The sequence below is a fragment of the Muntiacus reevesi genome, chromosome 2, assembly GCF_963930625.1.
Source record: "Muntiacus reevesi chromosome 2, mMunRee1.1, whole genome shotgun sequence".
Lineage (NCBI taxonomy): Eukaryota > Metazoa > Chordata > Mammalia > Artiodactyla > Cervidae > Muntiacus > Muntiacus reevesi.
Window position 1 is genome coordinate 195,674,140 of NC_089250.1, and position 16,861 is coordinate 195,691,000.

Genomic DNA, 16,861 nt, shown 5'->3' on the forward strand with positions numbered 1-16,861 from the left:
TCAGTTTGATGTTACCAATAAGACAATGCAGACAATAATTTCAGGGTTTCTTAGACTTATTTCCACTCTTGTCTATGTGTGTGATATTGCTTTTATTTTGGATGCTAACTGGAGCTAGGCATCTGGGTAATCTGCCCAATAACTGGCCAGCTGCCAAAGGTTCTTAACACAGGGGCTCACAGTCCAGGGGGTCTGGTTGAAGCTGCTATGATATCTTCACCAAGTGCTCAAAATCCTCCGAGACCAGAGACTCATCATGGCCCTACTTCTGGCAAGGCCACCCACCCACCCATCCACCCATCCATTCACTCACTCACTCAAAAAGTTTTACTGAGCAATTGCTATGTGCCATGCACTGTTCGAGGACTAGGATGCAGCCTTGAAGATGACTTTAAAAACTCCCTGCCTCTGGAGGAAACCAACAATACAATTTATTAAATACATTTCAAATGGTGATAGATGCAAGGAGAAAAATAAAGATGAGCAAGGTAGAGACAGACAGAGAAGAGCAAGTACAAAGGCCCTGGGACTCCCCTGGCGGTTGAGTGGTTAAGACTCTGCCTTTCAAAGCAAGTGGACACAGGTTCGATCCTGGTCGGGGAACTAAGATCTCACATGCCATTGGGCAACCAAGTCTGCGTGCTGCAATGAAAGATCTTGCGTGATGCAATGAAGATCCTGCATGCTGCAACTAAGACCCAGCACAGTCAAATAAATATACAAATGTTTAAAAAAAAAAAAGTTTACAAAGGCCCTGGGGTAGGACCGTGGCTAGCAATTTCAAGGAACAAGAAAGGAGGCCAGAGTAGCTAAAGGAGAGTCAGCAAGGAATAGAGGAATGGGGTGGGAGGTTGGGGGAAAACAAGCTTGGCCACATGGGGCCTGTGGGGAATGGTGTTACCATACTTGGGTTAAGGTGGGAACTGAGGGGGATTCTGAGCAGAAGAATGACATCATCTGACTCAGATTTAACAGGATCTCTCTGGGCAGCCCTGTAGCTATTTTTGTCCTTGAGCTACACAGGTCAGTCTGGCTGTATCCCATGGCAGAACATCATGTATCAGGTCACACTGTCCTGCAGTAATGGAAATGTTCTATAATTGTACTGTTTGATATGGTAACCATGAGTGGCCACTGCGTAACTGAAATGTGGCTGGAGAGACTAAAGAAATGAATTTTTAATTTTATCAGACCTTATTCAACTTACACTTTACAGCCACATATAGCTAGTATCTGGGCTTCCCTTATGACTCAGCTGGTAAAGAATCCGCTCTCAATGCAGGAGACCTGGGTTGGATCCCTGGGTTGGGAAGATCCCCTGGAGAAGGGAACAGCTACCCACTCCAGTATTCTGGCCTGGAGAATTTCATGGATTGTATAGTCCATGGGGTTGCAAAGAGTCAGACCCGACTGAGTGACTTTCACAACACTTTACTTCACAGCTAGTAGCTACCGTATTGGGTAACACAGAAGGGCCTCATTCATAGAAGACCGGAGTCTAGCCTGAGAGGCGAGGAGCCAGGGCCTTGAGAGCTTCCTCCGTCTGCCAGACTTGAGAACTGCAGGGCAGGGAGGACCTGCATGAGTCACACCACTGGGCACCTGGGTGGGGCACCTGGGCAATCACTGGGTGCAAGGCTTTATGACCAGACAAGCAAAACAGCCTCCAGGAGCAGTGACTAAGTGCTCAGGGCAGTCAGAGTCATGCAGGCCCCAGAACCCAGGTCTCCTGGTTTCCAAACCGGCAGAGCATCCCGTGGGCTATCCACAGGAGCAGATCCTGTCTAAGGAGGCGACAAGACCACTCGGTGGCTAAGAGCACTGGCTCCACAGCCTGCTGCCTGGATTCTAACCCCAGCTCCACCTGCCACCTGTGTGACCTTGCAAGTTTCCTGACCATTCCGTGCCTCAGTTTTCCCACCTGTAAAACAGGGGCAGCAGCTCCCACCTCACATAGCCATCTTAAGGATTAGATGGCTATTGTATGTCAAGTGCTTAGAAAAGAGGACAGCACACCTTCTCTGTAAAGAACCAGATAGTAAGTACTATTTACTACACAGTCCCTGTCGCAACTATTCTACCTGCCACTGCAGAAGCAAACCAGCCACAATCCATAAATGAATGTGCATGGCTGTTTTCTAATGAAACTTCACAAAAACAGGTGGTGGTTCAGAGGCCCATGGGTGGAAGGATACTCAGGTTCAATTCCTGGGTCGGGAAGATCCTCTGGAGATGGAAATGGCAACCCACTTCAGTGTTCTTGCCTGGGAAATCCCATGGGCAGAGGACATCAACGGGTACAGTCCATGGGGTCACAGAGAGAAAGGACTTAGCGACTAAACAACACAACAGTGTTTGCAGACCCCAAGCTGAAAGCAGTACCCAGCACACAGTGCTATGTACTAGCAGCCAGGACTCTGGCTATTTACTGATGAATTTAATGTAATCTGCAGTCGGGGGAGGAGGTCTTCTTGCTAAGGATTCCCTATGTGGAATTTATCTTCCTTGGCTAAGACCTCTCCAAAAATGATTTCCAACATTCCTGGAAATGACAATAACCACATTCGCCTTTACTGAGCATTTACCATGTGCCATGATTATGTCAAACCCTTTACATAGTTCTCTCCTGTGACCCTCAGGATGGGCTTTTCTTACATTTTACTCTCATTTTGCAATACAGAAAGTTCAGAGAAGACAGGAGCTTTGTCTAAGGCTGACTTAAGGTCTGAACCATGAGGGCAAAGACCTCAGTATGTCTTACTCACCCTTAGACCCCTGGGGACTAGCATGGGGTTGGCACATAACAGTTGCTCAGAAAACATGTCACAGATAGACAGACACAGATCCAGTAGCTCTAGATTCACATTAACATCCTTCTGCTTCAGTAGCTTGCTAAGTAACTTCTCAGGGTCTCAGCTTCTAGGGAGGTAAAATGGGCAAGTAATAGCAACTACTCGATGGCATCACCAACTTGATGGTATCATGAGTTTGAGCAAGCTCCGGGAGTTGGTGATGGACAGGGAAGCCTGGCATGCTGCAGTCCATGGGGTTGCCAAGAGTCAGACACGACTGAGCGACTCAACTGAAATTGAATACCACCTACATTGAGCAGCTGTAAGGAATTCCAGAAAGTTACACATGCGAGTCCCAAATCCAACTGCTAAGGGAGTCTGCCAGACCTTTAGGAACTGGCTCCGGCTTGCTGCCTTCATTCCGTCTCCTCTCCAAGCTCCAGCCCGAGGCCTCCTCGGATGCACGCAGGTGCTCCCCACGTCTGCCCTCTGCGCTCCTCACCGCCCCTCTGAACACTCTTCCCATCTGTTCCTCCCACTCACCTGCACTGGCTCCTCCTCACCCTGGGCCTCAGCTCAGTGGTCCCTCCTGGAGACCCAGCAGGCAGGCGCTCTCCTTTCTATACCATCACCTGCTTATCTCCTTCACAGCAGCTACGCTTAGCTCTCCCTGACCCTATTTCCCTCTGTTTAGGGTCTCCTCTCTTAGATTAGAAGCTTCATGAAAGCACATCCCTCACCCGCCTCTTTCATCATTGGGCCCACGCCTGGGACACGCTTTTGGCTCAGAGTCAGTTTCTGGCCTCCTCCTGGGAGGAGGGTGGGGGCAGCCCCACAGAAGGACTGGGTGGTCCCACAGCCAAACAATGCTCCTTTTAAAAGCAGCCAGACTGCAACAAAGTTTACAGCACTGAAAAGTCATTTCTCCCTTTTATCCCTTAAATTCTTTACTTCCTGAAAAAAAAAAACAAAAAAAACCACTGAAGGCCTTTGGGCCTAATCTGGGCCTGGGCTGCTAGGCAGATGGAGCTCCGCCTCTTCTAGACAGAGAGGGGGAAAAATCACTCAGGTCAGATGGCTGGCTCACCAGAGAACCACTGCGGTCTGTGCCAGACCTGATCAAGAGTCCTCCCACCCAGGACACCTTTGAGGAGTAACCTGGATGAACGACCTAGCAGATAAAGTAAAAACATAACACCAGAAAAACCACTACAGGTCAAATGGTTACTTGTCTTCAAATTTCATACAATCTGTCAGACTAAAATAGCCCACAAACAGCTGTTTAACTACATAAGTATCTATCAGGTAACGCTAGAGCAGAACACATGTAGTCATCAAACCTTATAATACTAGGCTGGAAAAGGCCCTAGTAAGTATAATGATAATATGCTAATAATCATACCAAGAGCTACCATTCAACCCCATTTGACATGATTATCTCATTAAATCCTTTTAGTGACACTAGCAGACCAGGGTATGAAGATATTCTGGAATTAGAGGTGATGGTTGTTTCATATTTTAAATACACAAGGGGCTGAATTGCACACTTCAAAATGGGTGATTTTGTTATGTGAATTATCTCTTGCTGCTGCTGCCGCTAAGTCACTTCAGTCGTGTCCAACTCTGTGTGACCCCATAGACGGCAGCCCACCAGGCTCCCCGTCCCTGGGATTCTCCAGGCAAGAACACTGGAGTGGGTTGCCATTTCCCTCTCCAATGCATGAAAGTGAAAAGTGAAAGAGCAATCGCTCAGTCGTGTCCGACTCTTCCTAACCCCATGGACTGCAGCCTACCAGGCTCCTCCGTCCATGGGATTTTCCAGGCAAGAGTGGATTGCCATTGCCTTCTCCGGAATTATACCTTGATCCTCCCCTAAAAAAGGCACTGCATGCATGCTAGCTGAAGGACTCCTGACTGGAACAAGCATGTCATTATACTACACATACTGCACACATCATTTACTGACTGGTATGAAGTCCTGATGGACTGGAACAGTCTCTCTGGGCACATGTAGTTAGAGTAATTCTGAGTCATGAGAGGGAAAGCCTTTATGGGTTATTGTAATTTGAGAGGGTCTAAAATATTTGGGAAAAGCTTTTGAGAAAGACTTTATGGGACACTGTCTAAACTTCACAGAACAGAGGGAATTTCATAACATTGCCTAAGACTCTCCAGGCCAACCATTCTTTTTCGTTTCGATTATCCCAGAATCATAGTGTCCACTAAAATAAGGGACTCCCAAAAAACCACTATACATAAAACTGACTCCCAACAAGGATGAAAAGTGTGAAGACTCTGTGGACATTTGTCATCTTGTAGGAACACAAAGGGATGTCCCAGGTGACCCCAGTGGTAAAGAATCCACCTGAAATGCAGGAGATGGGGGTTTGATCCCTGGGTTGGGAAGATCCCCTGGAGGAGGAAATGGCAACCCACTCCAGTATTCTTGCCTGGGAAATCCCATAGACAGAGGAGCCTGGCGGGCTACAGTCCATGGGGTTGCAAAGAGTCAGACACAACTGAGCAACTGAACACAGGGGAACAGAGACATCATAACAACAGTTAATGCTTACATGGTCCACAGCAGTCAGTCCTCAAGATGCACTCCCTCCCCCCAGGAAGAGTGCAATATTCTCCTCCCAATACTCATGCCTTTAAACAGGCCCCACTCATACTGAACAGGGCTGACCCAAGGGAACAAAACAAGTAACAAGAGTGATTTCTAAGATCAGTTCATATAAGACACCACAGCTTCCGCCTTGCTCTCTCTTGGACCATCTGCCCTGGAAGAAGCCGGCCACTGTGTCTCAAGGACACTTAAGACAGCCCTCTGTGAGGTCCACAGGGAGAGGAACTGAGGCCTGCTGTCAACAGGCAGCGTCAGCCCATCCATGTGAGCAAGTCATCTCGGAAGGGATCCGCCAGCCCCAGGCAAGCATTCGGATGACTGCATGGCTACGCTGGCTGACTCCACAACTGCAACTTCACAAGAGACTCTGGGCCAGGAAAGCTGAGACAGGTCATTTCCCAATTCCTGATCCACAGAAACTGGGAGATATGTGATTATTATTGTTCTAAGCTTCTAAACGTGGGGATAATTTGTTACACAGCGTAGATAACTGATATGAGCACTTGTTTACGTAAATTATCTGAATCCTTGCAATCACCCCGAAGTAGGTTTTATCATTAATCCATAAGGAAACTGAGGCACCAAACACTTAGGTGACTTTCTCAAGGACGAAACCAGAAAATGGGGAAAAGAGGATGGGCATCTGGCAGTCCAGAGTCTAGACTCGAAACCAACTGCACTACAGTTCCCAGTGTGGCTGCAGGTATGAGGCAGGAGATGGGCCCGAGGCTAGCCATTTACAACTGGCCTCCTGTTCAACCTCCTGGAGTGAGAAGAGGAGCTCCAGTCCTCAGTTTATATCTCCTGAAGCAAGAGACAGTCAGGCTCCGGGACTACCTATTTATGACTGGGCCCCTGTCTATATTTCGAGATCTACACCTTGATATAGAAAGCAGCAACTGGAATAGCGTTAATAAACAGACATTAGTCACTTTGATGGCAGGGACAGAGTGGGACTAAACCCTTTAAAGGGTTAAATGTTTCCCATCCCTGGGGCAAGGGAAATATTGGGAGTCAAAAAGGAGGCATCACCCCATAATATGTGATGTTAAGGGTGTTACATAGGCCTCTGGGCTGAAATCCATCTTGGAAAAAAGTTGCACACCTCTGCAGGGGAGGTCTATATAAATGACTTCGCCACCTCTTTTCTGCATTCCTCCTCACTAGGGGGAATGGCCAAACCCTTTCTCTATGGGTGTGCATCTCTGCTTTTCTTCCATCTTAACTAAACCATTTCTCTCTGTTCTCTCCCTCTTGTGGTTGTACTATATCTCTAATATTAAACATTGTACCTGCATTTACAGTTTTTGCTTCTGTGAGAAAAGAATTTCCCCTGGGGGCAAAGATCCAGGGAAAAACAACTTTTAGCCTCCAGCCCTTGTAGGTCTGGTGGCGGCTAGGATTCCTGGTGTTCATCCAGGCTACCCAGGTTCAATTCCTGGGCAGAGAATTAAGATCTTGCTTCATGCTACCACTCACAGCTGCCTCAGAGAAATCAGGTACAGTTCATCATTCATTTATTCAATGAATGTTTAGCAGGCACGATGTGCTGGACGTTATTCTACATCCCAGAGGAACAAGAAAAAGCCTCTGCTTTTCATGGCACCCACAGTCTAGAAGGGAAAAGAGCTAAATAATGAAGAAATGTTCAAACCAGATGACTTCAGATGGTACTAAGTGCTTTTGAAGGAATAAGCAAGGTAACTGGTCTGCTTAAGAGAGATGGGGCCACTTCTGCAGACAAGACTCCAGAGGTCTGTCTCTCTGATGTGACAAGTGAGCAGAGACCCAACAGGAGCAGAAAGAGGCGCCATATGAAGACCAAAGAGAAATGTACTCCAGGCAAAGAGCAGCAGAAGTAAAGGTCCTGAGGCAGAAATGACAGATATGCTGGAGGAATGACAAGGCAGTCAGTGTAACTGCAGCGAGATGGGCTAAGATAAGGCTGGAGGTGATGAGCGCCTGCAGAGGTGGGCTGGGGTCCTTGTTGGAGGCCATAAGTTTATTCTCAGAGCAGTGGGAAGCCCCTGTAAAGGTTTAATTAAGAAAGGAAGTATTGCTGTTTAGTCACTAAGTCAAAGTGCTAGTTGCTCAGTCATGTCTGACTCTGAGGCCCCATGGACAGGAGCCCATCAGGCTCCTCTGTCCATGGAATTCTCCAGACAAGAATACTGGAGTGGGTTGCCATTCCCTTCTCCAGGGGATCTTCCGGACCCAGGGATCAAAACTGGGTCTCTAGCACTGCAGGCAGATTCTTTACTGTCCGAGCCACTAGGGAAACCCTATTTAGCCATCAAGTCGTATCCAGCTCTTTTGCGACCCCATGGACTGTAGCCCAACAGGCTCCTCCGTCCATGAGATTTCCCAGGCAGAAATACTGGAGTGAGTTGCCATTCCTTTCTCCAGGGGATCTTCGAGACCCAGGGATCAAACCCTGGTCTTGTGCATTGGCAGGCAAATTCTTTACCACTGAGGCAACCAAGTATATTGTTTATTCAACTATAAGAAAGAAAGAAATAATGCCATTTGCAGCAACACATATGGACCTAGAGATTATCATACTAAGTGAGGTAAGTCAGAAAAAGAAAGACAAATACCATACGATATAACTTATATGTAGAATCTAAAACATGACACAAATGAACTTATCTACGAAACAGAAATAGATTCACAGACATTGAGAACAGACTTGGGGCTGCCAAAGGGAAAGAGATTGGGGGAAGGATTGGGAGTTTGGTATTAGCAGATGCAAACTATTATATATAGAAAAGATAAACAACAGGATCCTACTGTATAGTGCAGGAAACTATATTCAGTGTAATAAACCATCATGAGGAAAGAAGTAAGGCAAGCATTGTGATCTGTTTTATCATTCAGAAGGATACACATTTCCCATTTCTATGAACCAGATGCCCCTTTGTCCCCTGCCTCCCTCCAGCTGTCCTCCCATGGTGCTCATAAGTGCATCATGGTTTACAAAGTGCAACAAAGTTATAAACACAGTCCCTGCTGAGTCCCCCACTCATGCTGGTGGGTACAAGGTCATAAAATATCATCTGTCCAAGCAAAGGGAAAGTGAAAGTCGCTCAGTTGTGTCCGACTCTTTGCGACCCCATGGACTATACAGTCAGTGGAATTCTCCAGGCCAGAATACTGGAGTGGTTAGCTGTTCCCCTCTCCAGGGGATCTACTCAACCCAGGAATCGAACCCAGGTCTCCCGCACCGCAGGCGGAGGAAGGAACCTTTTAATTTAAGGTGCTAGTTATAATACTCATGAAAAGATGCTTAGAGATCCCCGTGAACACCCAGCAAACATCTAAAAAAGATGAATCTCACACTTTCTGTATGGGAAACCAGTGTTGGCATCTTAAATGTGATGAATTGTGACAAAATAAGAGAAATAAAAAATCAAGTGGAAACTACTTGAGTAGCTATTACTGAAAGGCTGAAATTGAGCTGATGGCAACACTATTAATAATGCATTATGTTATATATATATGCCTCAGTCACGTCCGACTCTTTGCGACCCCATGCACTGTAGCCCACCAGGCTTCTCTGTCCATGATATTCTCCAGGCAAGAATACTGGAGTGGACTGCTGTTCTCTTCTTTAGAGGATCTTCCTGACGCAGGGATAGAGCCCTGATCTCCTTCATTTCAGGCAGATTCTTAACCTTCTGAGCTACAGCGAGGTCCTTATAATGCATTAGATAATTATTAACATCAAACCCAGGCTGACTTCTTTATTCTGATTCCTGAGCAAGTTCCCAGAGTTTGGGTCTCTCCGGGTGTTTTTTTCTTTTTTTTCTTCTAAATGTTGAGATCAATCCAATTAGAAGGGTCCAATACCCAAATCTACAAGTATATTTTACTGTAAATCCTTGTAACAGAATCTCTATTCTCAAACTAAGAGAGAAAAAACGCTGTAGATAAAGCTTCACAGTGGGGTCTTGCATTTTGTTAAGGGCCAATAGAAAATATAAATGCTGGAAGGAAGCCTGCTGGGTGCTGAAAACTTCACTATCTTGACTGAGTAGCAGTTCTACACATTTATGTAAAAATTCACAGAGCTATACACGTCTTTCTTAACGTTTACTCAAAAAAAGGGGAGGGGGGAAGCATATAATACTTGGCTGACTACCACTGATAGTGTCTTTCTTGTATCAAGCACAGCGCAAAGCACTTCACACATTTTTCTCTCAACTAATCCTACCAACAGCTTATTCCCTTTTTACTGAAGAAGCTGAGGTTCAGAGAGGGTAAGTCACTTACCAAAGATCACACAGCGATCAACAGCCCAGGCAGAATTCAGTTCTGAGTCCATCTAATGGTAAAGCCTCATGTGTTTGGGAGGCAGTCACCTCATATTAGAGTGTGAGGACTAGCTGGGCTCTCATAATCTTTTCATTTAACTTATAGGATGATTTTGAGGCTAGCCGGGGACTCCTCGACCAGCTCTAGGAAGACAAACTCACCGCGATCGGGACTCCCACTCCAGTGCTCCTTTTGGTAGAGAGGTCTCTAAATGGGGTGAGGATGGGCTGGAGGAGCGAGAGCAGGAATAAGAAAGATCCTCTTTCCCCCAAGCCGGGAGGTGGGAAGGGGGCCCGGCCCGCGCGGAGCTCCCAGCACCGCGCGCCCGGGTGCCCGCGTGCCCGCCAGCCGCCTGGAGCCCGGTCGCCGCCGCCCTACCTTGGTGGATGAAGGGCTGCCTGCTGGGCCTGCCGGGCGGGAGCGTACTGATACTGGACTCGCTCATGACTGCGCCCCGCGCCCCCGAGAGGCCGCCAGAGACCCGCTCCGGCAGCCGCCGCCGCCGCCTCCCGGCCTTCCCTCCAGGAGCCGGGATTCCAGGTTCCGGCGCCGACGTCACAGAGGCGGGGGCGGGGCGCCGGCGCCCTTCCCACGCCCGCCGCGCGGGACCCCCGAGCAGCGCCGGGTACCGGCACGGACGCGAGGCACCGGCCGGAGTCCGACGGAGGGTGCAGCTCCGCGGCGTCCGGGACCTGGGATGGGAGATGCGGGTGGAGAGCCAGAGGGACCGGGAACGGGCTCCATCCAGCGGCCGCGATAAGGGGCCACCTCCCGGATTTTAAAAAGTGTAATAAAAATAACCAGGACGCAGAACAAGTGTATCTAGTAAGTTACTGTTTGGGTACAAAAAAGAAGAAGAAGAAGAAGGAATATCTTTGTACATAGTTATAAACACATTAAGATGACTGTCGAGTGGGGAGCTGGGAGGCTGGTTGAGAACGGTTCAAGGAAGGATTTTTCAGTTTTTCTCGTTTATCTTTGAACCTTATCCACGTTTCCTCTCTGCCTCTATCCGTGTACAGTTTAAAAGAATGAAAACGAATTACCAAATATAAATGCCAAGTAAAGAAATGTAATCGTATATGCAGAGTTCCAAAGAATAGCAAGGAGAGATAAGAAAGCCTTCCTCAGTGATCAATGCAAAGAAATAGAGGAAAACAATAGAATGGGAAAGACTAAAGATCTCTTCAAGAAAATTAGAGATACCAAGAGAATATTTCATGCAAAGATGCGCACAATAAAGGACAGAAGTGATATGGACCTAACAGAAGTAGAAGATATTAAGAAGAGGTGGCAAGAATACACATAAGAACTATACCGAAAAGATCTTCATGACCCAGACGACCACGATGGTGTGATCACTCATCTAGAGCCAGACATCCTGGAATGTGAAGTCAAATGGACCTTAGGCAGCATCATTACGAACATAGCTAGTGGAGGTGATGGAATTCCAGTTGAGCTATTTCAAATCCTAAAAGATGATGCTGTGAAAGTGCTGCACTCAATATGCCAGGAAATTTGGAACATTCAGCAGTGGCCACAGGACTGGAAAATGTCAGTTTTCATTCCAATTTCAGAGAAAGGCAATGCCAAAGAATATTCAAACTACCGCACAGTTGCAGTCATCTCACATGCTAGCAAAGTAATGTTCAAAATTCTCCAAGCCAGGCTTCAACTGCCTGTGAACTGAAAACTTCCAGATGTTCAAGCTGGATTTAGAAAAGGCAAAGGAACCAGAGATCAAATTGCAAACTTCTGTCGGATCACAGATAAAGCAAGAGAGTTGCAGAAAAACATCTACTTCTGCTTTATTGACTACGCCAAAGCCTTTGACTGTGGATCACAACAAACTGTGGAAAATTCTTCAAGAGATGGGAATACCAGACCACCTGACCTGCCTCCTGAGAAATCTGTATGCAGGTCAAGTAGCAACAATTAGAACTGGACATGGAACAACAGACTGGTTCCATATTGGGAAAGGAGTATATCAAGGCTATATATTGTCACTCTGCTTCTTTAACTTATATGCAGAGTACATCATGTGAAATGCCAGGATGGATGAAGCATAAGCTGGACTCAAGATTGCCAGGAGCAATATCAATAACTTCAAATAGGCAGATGACACCACCCTTATGGCAGAAAGTGAAGAAGAACTAAAGAGCCTCTTGATGAAAGTGAAAGAGGAGAGTGAAAAAATTGGCTTAAAACTCAACATTCAGAAAACAAAGTTCATGGCATCTGGTCCCATCACTTCATGGCAAATAGACGGGGAAACAATGGAAACGGTGACAGAGTTTGTTTTCTTGGTCTCCAAAATCACTGCAAGTGGTGACTGCAGCCATGAAATTAAAAGACACCTGCTCCTTGAAAGAAAAGCTATGATTAACCTAGACAGCATATTAAAAGGCAGACACATTACCGGCCAACAAAGGTCCGTCTAGTCAAAGCTATGGTTTTTCCAGTAGTCATGTATGGATGTGAGAGTTGGACCTAATAAAGAAAGCTGAGCACTGAAGAATTGATGCTTTTGAACTGTGGTGTTGGAGAAGACTCTTGAGAGTCCCTTGGACTGCAAGGAGATCCAACAAGTCCATCCCAAAGGAAATTAGTCATGAATATTCTTTGGAAAGACTGATGCTGAAGCTGAAACTCCAATACTTTGGCCACGTGATGTGAAGAACTGACTCCTCGGAAAAGACCCTGATGCTGGGAAAGATTGAAGGCAGGAAGAGAAGGGGATGACAGAGGATGAGATGGTTGGATAGCATCACCAACTCGATGGACACGAGTTTGAGCAAGCTCTGGGAGTTGGTGATGGACAGGGAAGCCTGGTGTGCGGCAGTCCATGGGGTCACAGAGTCAGACACGACTGAGTGACTGAACTGAACTGAATCGTATATACATTTGTATGGGGCTTCCCTGGTGGCGCTAGTGGTAAATAACCTACCTGCCAATGCAGGAGACATGAGACGAGTTGGATCCGCTTAGCACATAGCACATATGTTTCTGTATAATACAGGTAACTGCCAAATTAAATAAATGGGAAAGTGAAAGTGAAGGTCCCTTAGTCGTGTCCGACTCTTTGTGACTCCTTGGACTATACAGTCCATGGACTTCTCTAGGCCAGAATACTGGAGTGGGTAGCCTTTCCCTTCTCCAGGGGAATCTTCCCGACCAAGAGATCAAACCCTGACCTTCTGCATTGCGGGTATATTCTTTACCAGCTGAGCCACAAGGGAAGCCCAAGAATACTGGAGTGGGTAGCCTATCCATTCTCCAGCGGATCTTCCCGACCCAGGAGTCAAACCAGGGTCTCCTGCATTGCAGGCAGATTCTTTATCAACTGAGCTATGAGGGAAGCCTAAATGGAAAGTGTAGGTAAACTGCCTATGCAGAAGACTTCTAATAAATTATGCAGATCCATCAAGGAGGTGGGTGTGACTACCCAGTCTTTAAGTGTGGACTACACACAGGGGCTCCCTTCCAAGGAGGATTATGGAAAGGGAGGGCGGGTTACAGCAAGTAACTACCTGCATAATACCTGATAAACACTTTCTCAGAGAGATGATCAACATCAACAGTTGACATCTTCCCTTCCTCCCCAGAGTCCACTTCTCAATCCCTGATCCCAGCCCACAGATTTAGAAGTAGATGGATGGAGGCTCCCAACTCCAGGCACTGTCTTCCTCCTATGTCTCACCTGGCACGTGGTCCTGGCTTGGTCTGCATCCTAAGCCAGGAGAGGCCCTGGGTTCTCTCTGGGGCAGGCAGTGAGCCCCGTATCCTGAAGGAGTGTGCAACTGATTAGTGTCTGACTTATTAGAAAAGACCCTGATGCTGGGAAAGATTGAAGGCAGGAGGAGAAGAGGATGGCAGAGGATGAGCTGGTTGGATGGCATCACCAACTCAATGGACATGAGTTTGAGCAATCTCGGGGAGATGGTGAAGGACAGGGAAGCCTGGTGTGCTGCAGTCCATTGGGTCTCAAAGAGTCGGACATGACTGAGCAACTGACCAACGACAACAAAATTCCTGAAGAAGACTCATTCCTTTCAGGCGATCACTGATTTTACAGGAACCGAAATAGGGTAGTTCACTGGGAAAAGGTCACAGAAATCTCCTGTTGGAATGAAGTAGAAGGGGGAGAAAGGCTGGTAGCCAGAAAAATAGAAATGCAGACGGAAGGATGGCAAGTAGGACAGAAAGGAGAATCAGACATGGAATTCTTTATTCCCTTTCAGTTCAGTTCGGTCACTCAGTCGTGTCCAACGCTTGTGACCCCATGGACTACAAGCGCACCAGGCTTCCCTGTCCATCACCAACTCCTGGAGATTGCTCAAACTCATGTCCATCAAGTCCAAATCGTGAGTCATCCATACGTGACTACTGGAAAAACCAGAGCTTTGACTAGACAGACCTTTGTCGGCAAAGTAATGTCTCTGCTTTTTAATATGCTGTCTAGGTTGGTTATACCTTTTCTTCCAAGGAGCAAGCATCTTTTAATCCCTCTTAACCTATTGCTTTATTTCAAGGAGAGGCACACATCTTTCCACAGCTCCCCCTATGGGCTTTATCAGTCCTAGCACTTTATTTTTACTACTTATTTTGTTTCCCACACTGGAAAACGAAGTGAGGAAAACTACGGTGAGGTCTCTCTTTTATTATTAAAATAATAGTAATAAGTGCTGCTTATCAGGGACTTACTCTGTATCAAACTCTTATCATGCATTACCTCATTTAACTTTCATCTTTCCTAAGAAGACGGGAGGAACCTTCAGTCTCCCTTTTTAGAAAAAAGAACCATGGTGTAGAGAGCCAGTGTGGAATCAGCCCCCTGCCCTCCTTCCCCGCAGTGATCACCTAACGCAAAGCACCACCACCTCCACCAAGTCAAGGACCTCCTCCCGAATGTCTCGCTGTCTTGTCCAAGGCTTGGCCGCCCAGCAGTCCGAGCCAAATTCTCAGAAAGGAACTTGATCTTGTAATTTTCCTGCTTAAACATCCCCTCCTCCTCCTCGGGTTTCCTCTTGCCTCTTAGAACCCTCACTCTGCTTATCATGTGTGGAGCAGGCTTTGCAGGACCTGTCCAGACCCACCTCCTACCATCATCGCTGTGGCTGACTTCTGTTCTACTCCTGTCTGTTCCTGCCTCCAAGTTTATTTGCTGTTTCCCTCTTCCAGGAGACTGCACCTCACACTTGCCCCTGATTTTGTCTGATTCTGCCTCCACATGGCAAAAGATGGCCACATTGCAGCCCCAGGTTGACATAAACTCTGAAAAGATTGGTTAGAGGACTCTTGAGTCCCCAGATTCAGGGAAGGACAGTCTGATGTATTTGACTTAAATAAAGAGTAAATTCCTGGCCTCGTTGACCATGTTCTTAGTGTAGGCTGTCTTAGTGCATCCTATTGCCTTTCCCCTTCTTTCCATCCCCAGTGACTGTCCTTCCACAAATGATCTAGTAATACAACAGAACTGCTTTGTAAACTGCAAATCTCTAAATAAATGTTAATATGGTAACTGTGGCTGTGTAAGACCTAACTGTGGAGTAGCAAAAATGGGACCAAAAGGAGGGCATTTTGTATATCATAGATGCAATGGACATGGGTTCGGGTGGACTCCAGGAGTTGGTGATGGACAGGGAGGCCTGGCGTACTGCGGTTCATGGGGTCACAAAGAGTCAGACACGACTGAGCGACTGAACTGAACTGAACTGAGATGCATGCAGATAAAGCTTTTTAGTTCATTGATAGCAAAAAAATCAGCCAATACCTTTGCTACTCTGAATTTTCATGGAGAATTTGAGTGTGCTGTTGGTTTGTTTGCTTTTTTTTTTTTTTTACTCATTTGGATGATTTGTCTAAACAAAGCCTTTAGCAAAATATTTTCCTCATCTTCTAATATGTCCCGTGTCTTGCACCAAAGTTCTGGCACATGCTGATTAGTGAAAGGTTATTGTAAGGATCACAGCTCCTGTATTTATTTGCCAGTGATGATAACCCAGTCTGTTCTGTTAAGGGATAATGAGAATTTACTAGAAGAATACTGAGCAGGATGTGATTGAACCTCAGAAGAGGATAGGAACCAAGGACTGAAGGGAACCCAGAGGACAATTCTCTCTCCTCTTTTCTCATTTTAGCTCCTCTCTGAGGCTGCTTGTTTCTGCTCATACTATGTCCCAGCTTTCCACCAGCAGAGGTGGCAGAAGATGACTCGCAGTAGCTGTTGGAGCCAGCAGATCTTCAGTGTTGCTCTGTCTCTGTCTACTTTTCTGATTAATTTCCAAAACAGGAATTAAATGTGACACCAGCCTCGTTCTAAATCTAGTTTGGAAGATAGTTTCATGGAGGACTGTAGAATTTTCCCACATGTATCACCGCATGAGGAGAAGACAGCTGTGGGTGCAGGTGTCCATTACTGTGGACAGAAGAGGGAAGCATTTGTTGTAAGCTTGTAGAGCTTGCTAAGCCTATAAGCTTGTTGTTGTTGCTAAGCCTTGCTTCTACCAGGGATCTTCCCCTGAGAGAGGCTGGAACAGAGCAGTAAGTATTGAAGTGTTGTGGCATAGATTTGAGCCCAGGATTTGTTTTTTCTTCTTTGTAAGAAGAGTGTTCAGTGATTGCAAAACATATAAAAATAAAAATAACAGAAATAGGTATAAATTATTCTAAGGAGCCTGTATTAAGAATGCTTTCATTTGCAAGTAACAGAATGCCCATCTTAACCTTTAAGGGTATTTTTACTTATTTAATAAGATATCTCAAGATGAGTTTGGTAGATCATCAATGCCATCAGAACTTAGCTTCTATTTTTCTGCTTTGCCATCCGTAGCATATTTGCTTTTTGTCTTCATGGTTGCAAGATGGCTGCCACAACTCCAAACATCACATCAATGCTGAAGGTGGTAAGGAGGGATAAAAGACAAAGTCAGCATAGTTTGGCATTATGACCACCGTTAGTTGCTAGGAGGATTGGGGAAGTGAGGATCTGGTTTTTTAGCTTCTAGAATGGGGTTAGGAATGACTATTGGGTGGTGCATCCAACATTGTCTTCTCTAGCTCTTTTTTTAATAACAAGTACTACAAATGTTCATAAGATGGGGTGATTGCATTAAACCAGCTCCGC

At 46.3% G+C, this 16,861-nt stretch overlaps 1 protein-coding gene across 2 annotated transcripts in view; it reads right to left on the reverse strand.

Annotated features, from left to right (window-relative positions):
* The window catches only part of TMC7 (transmembrane channel like 7), a 53,321-nt gene extending 42,950 nt beyond the window's left edge, over positions 1-10,371 (reverse strand). For both annotated transcript variants that reach the window (XM_065920308.1, XM_065920307.1), the window contains exon 1: positions 10,114-10,371. In XM_065920308.1, the coding sequence (XP_065776380.1) occupies positions 10,114-10,180 (67 nt within the window). In that variant the 5' untranslated portion in view covers positions 10,181-10,371. The remainder of the gene's footprint in view (positions 1-10,113) is intronic.
* Positions 10,372-16,861: the final 6,490 nt, after the last annotated feature.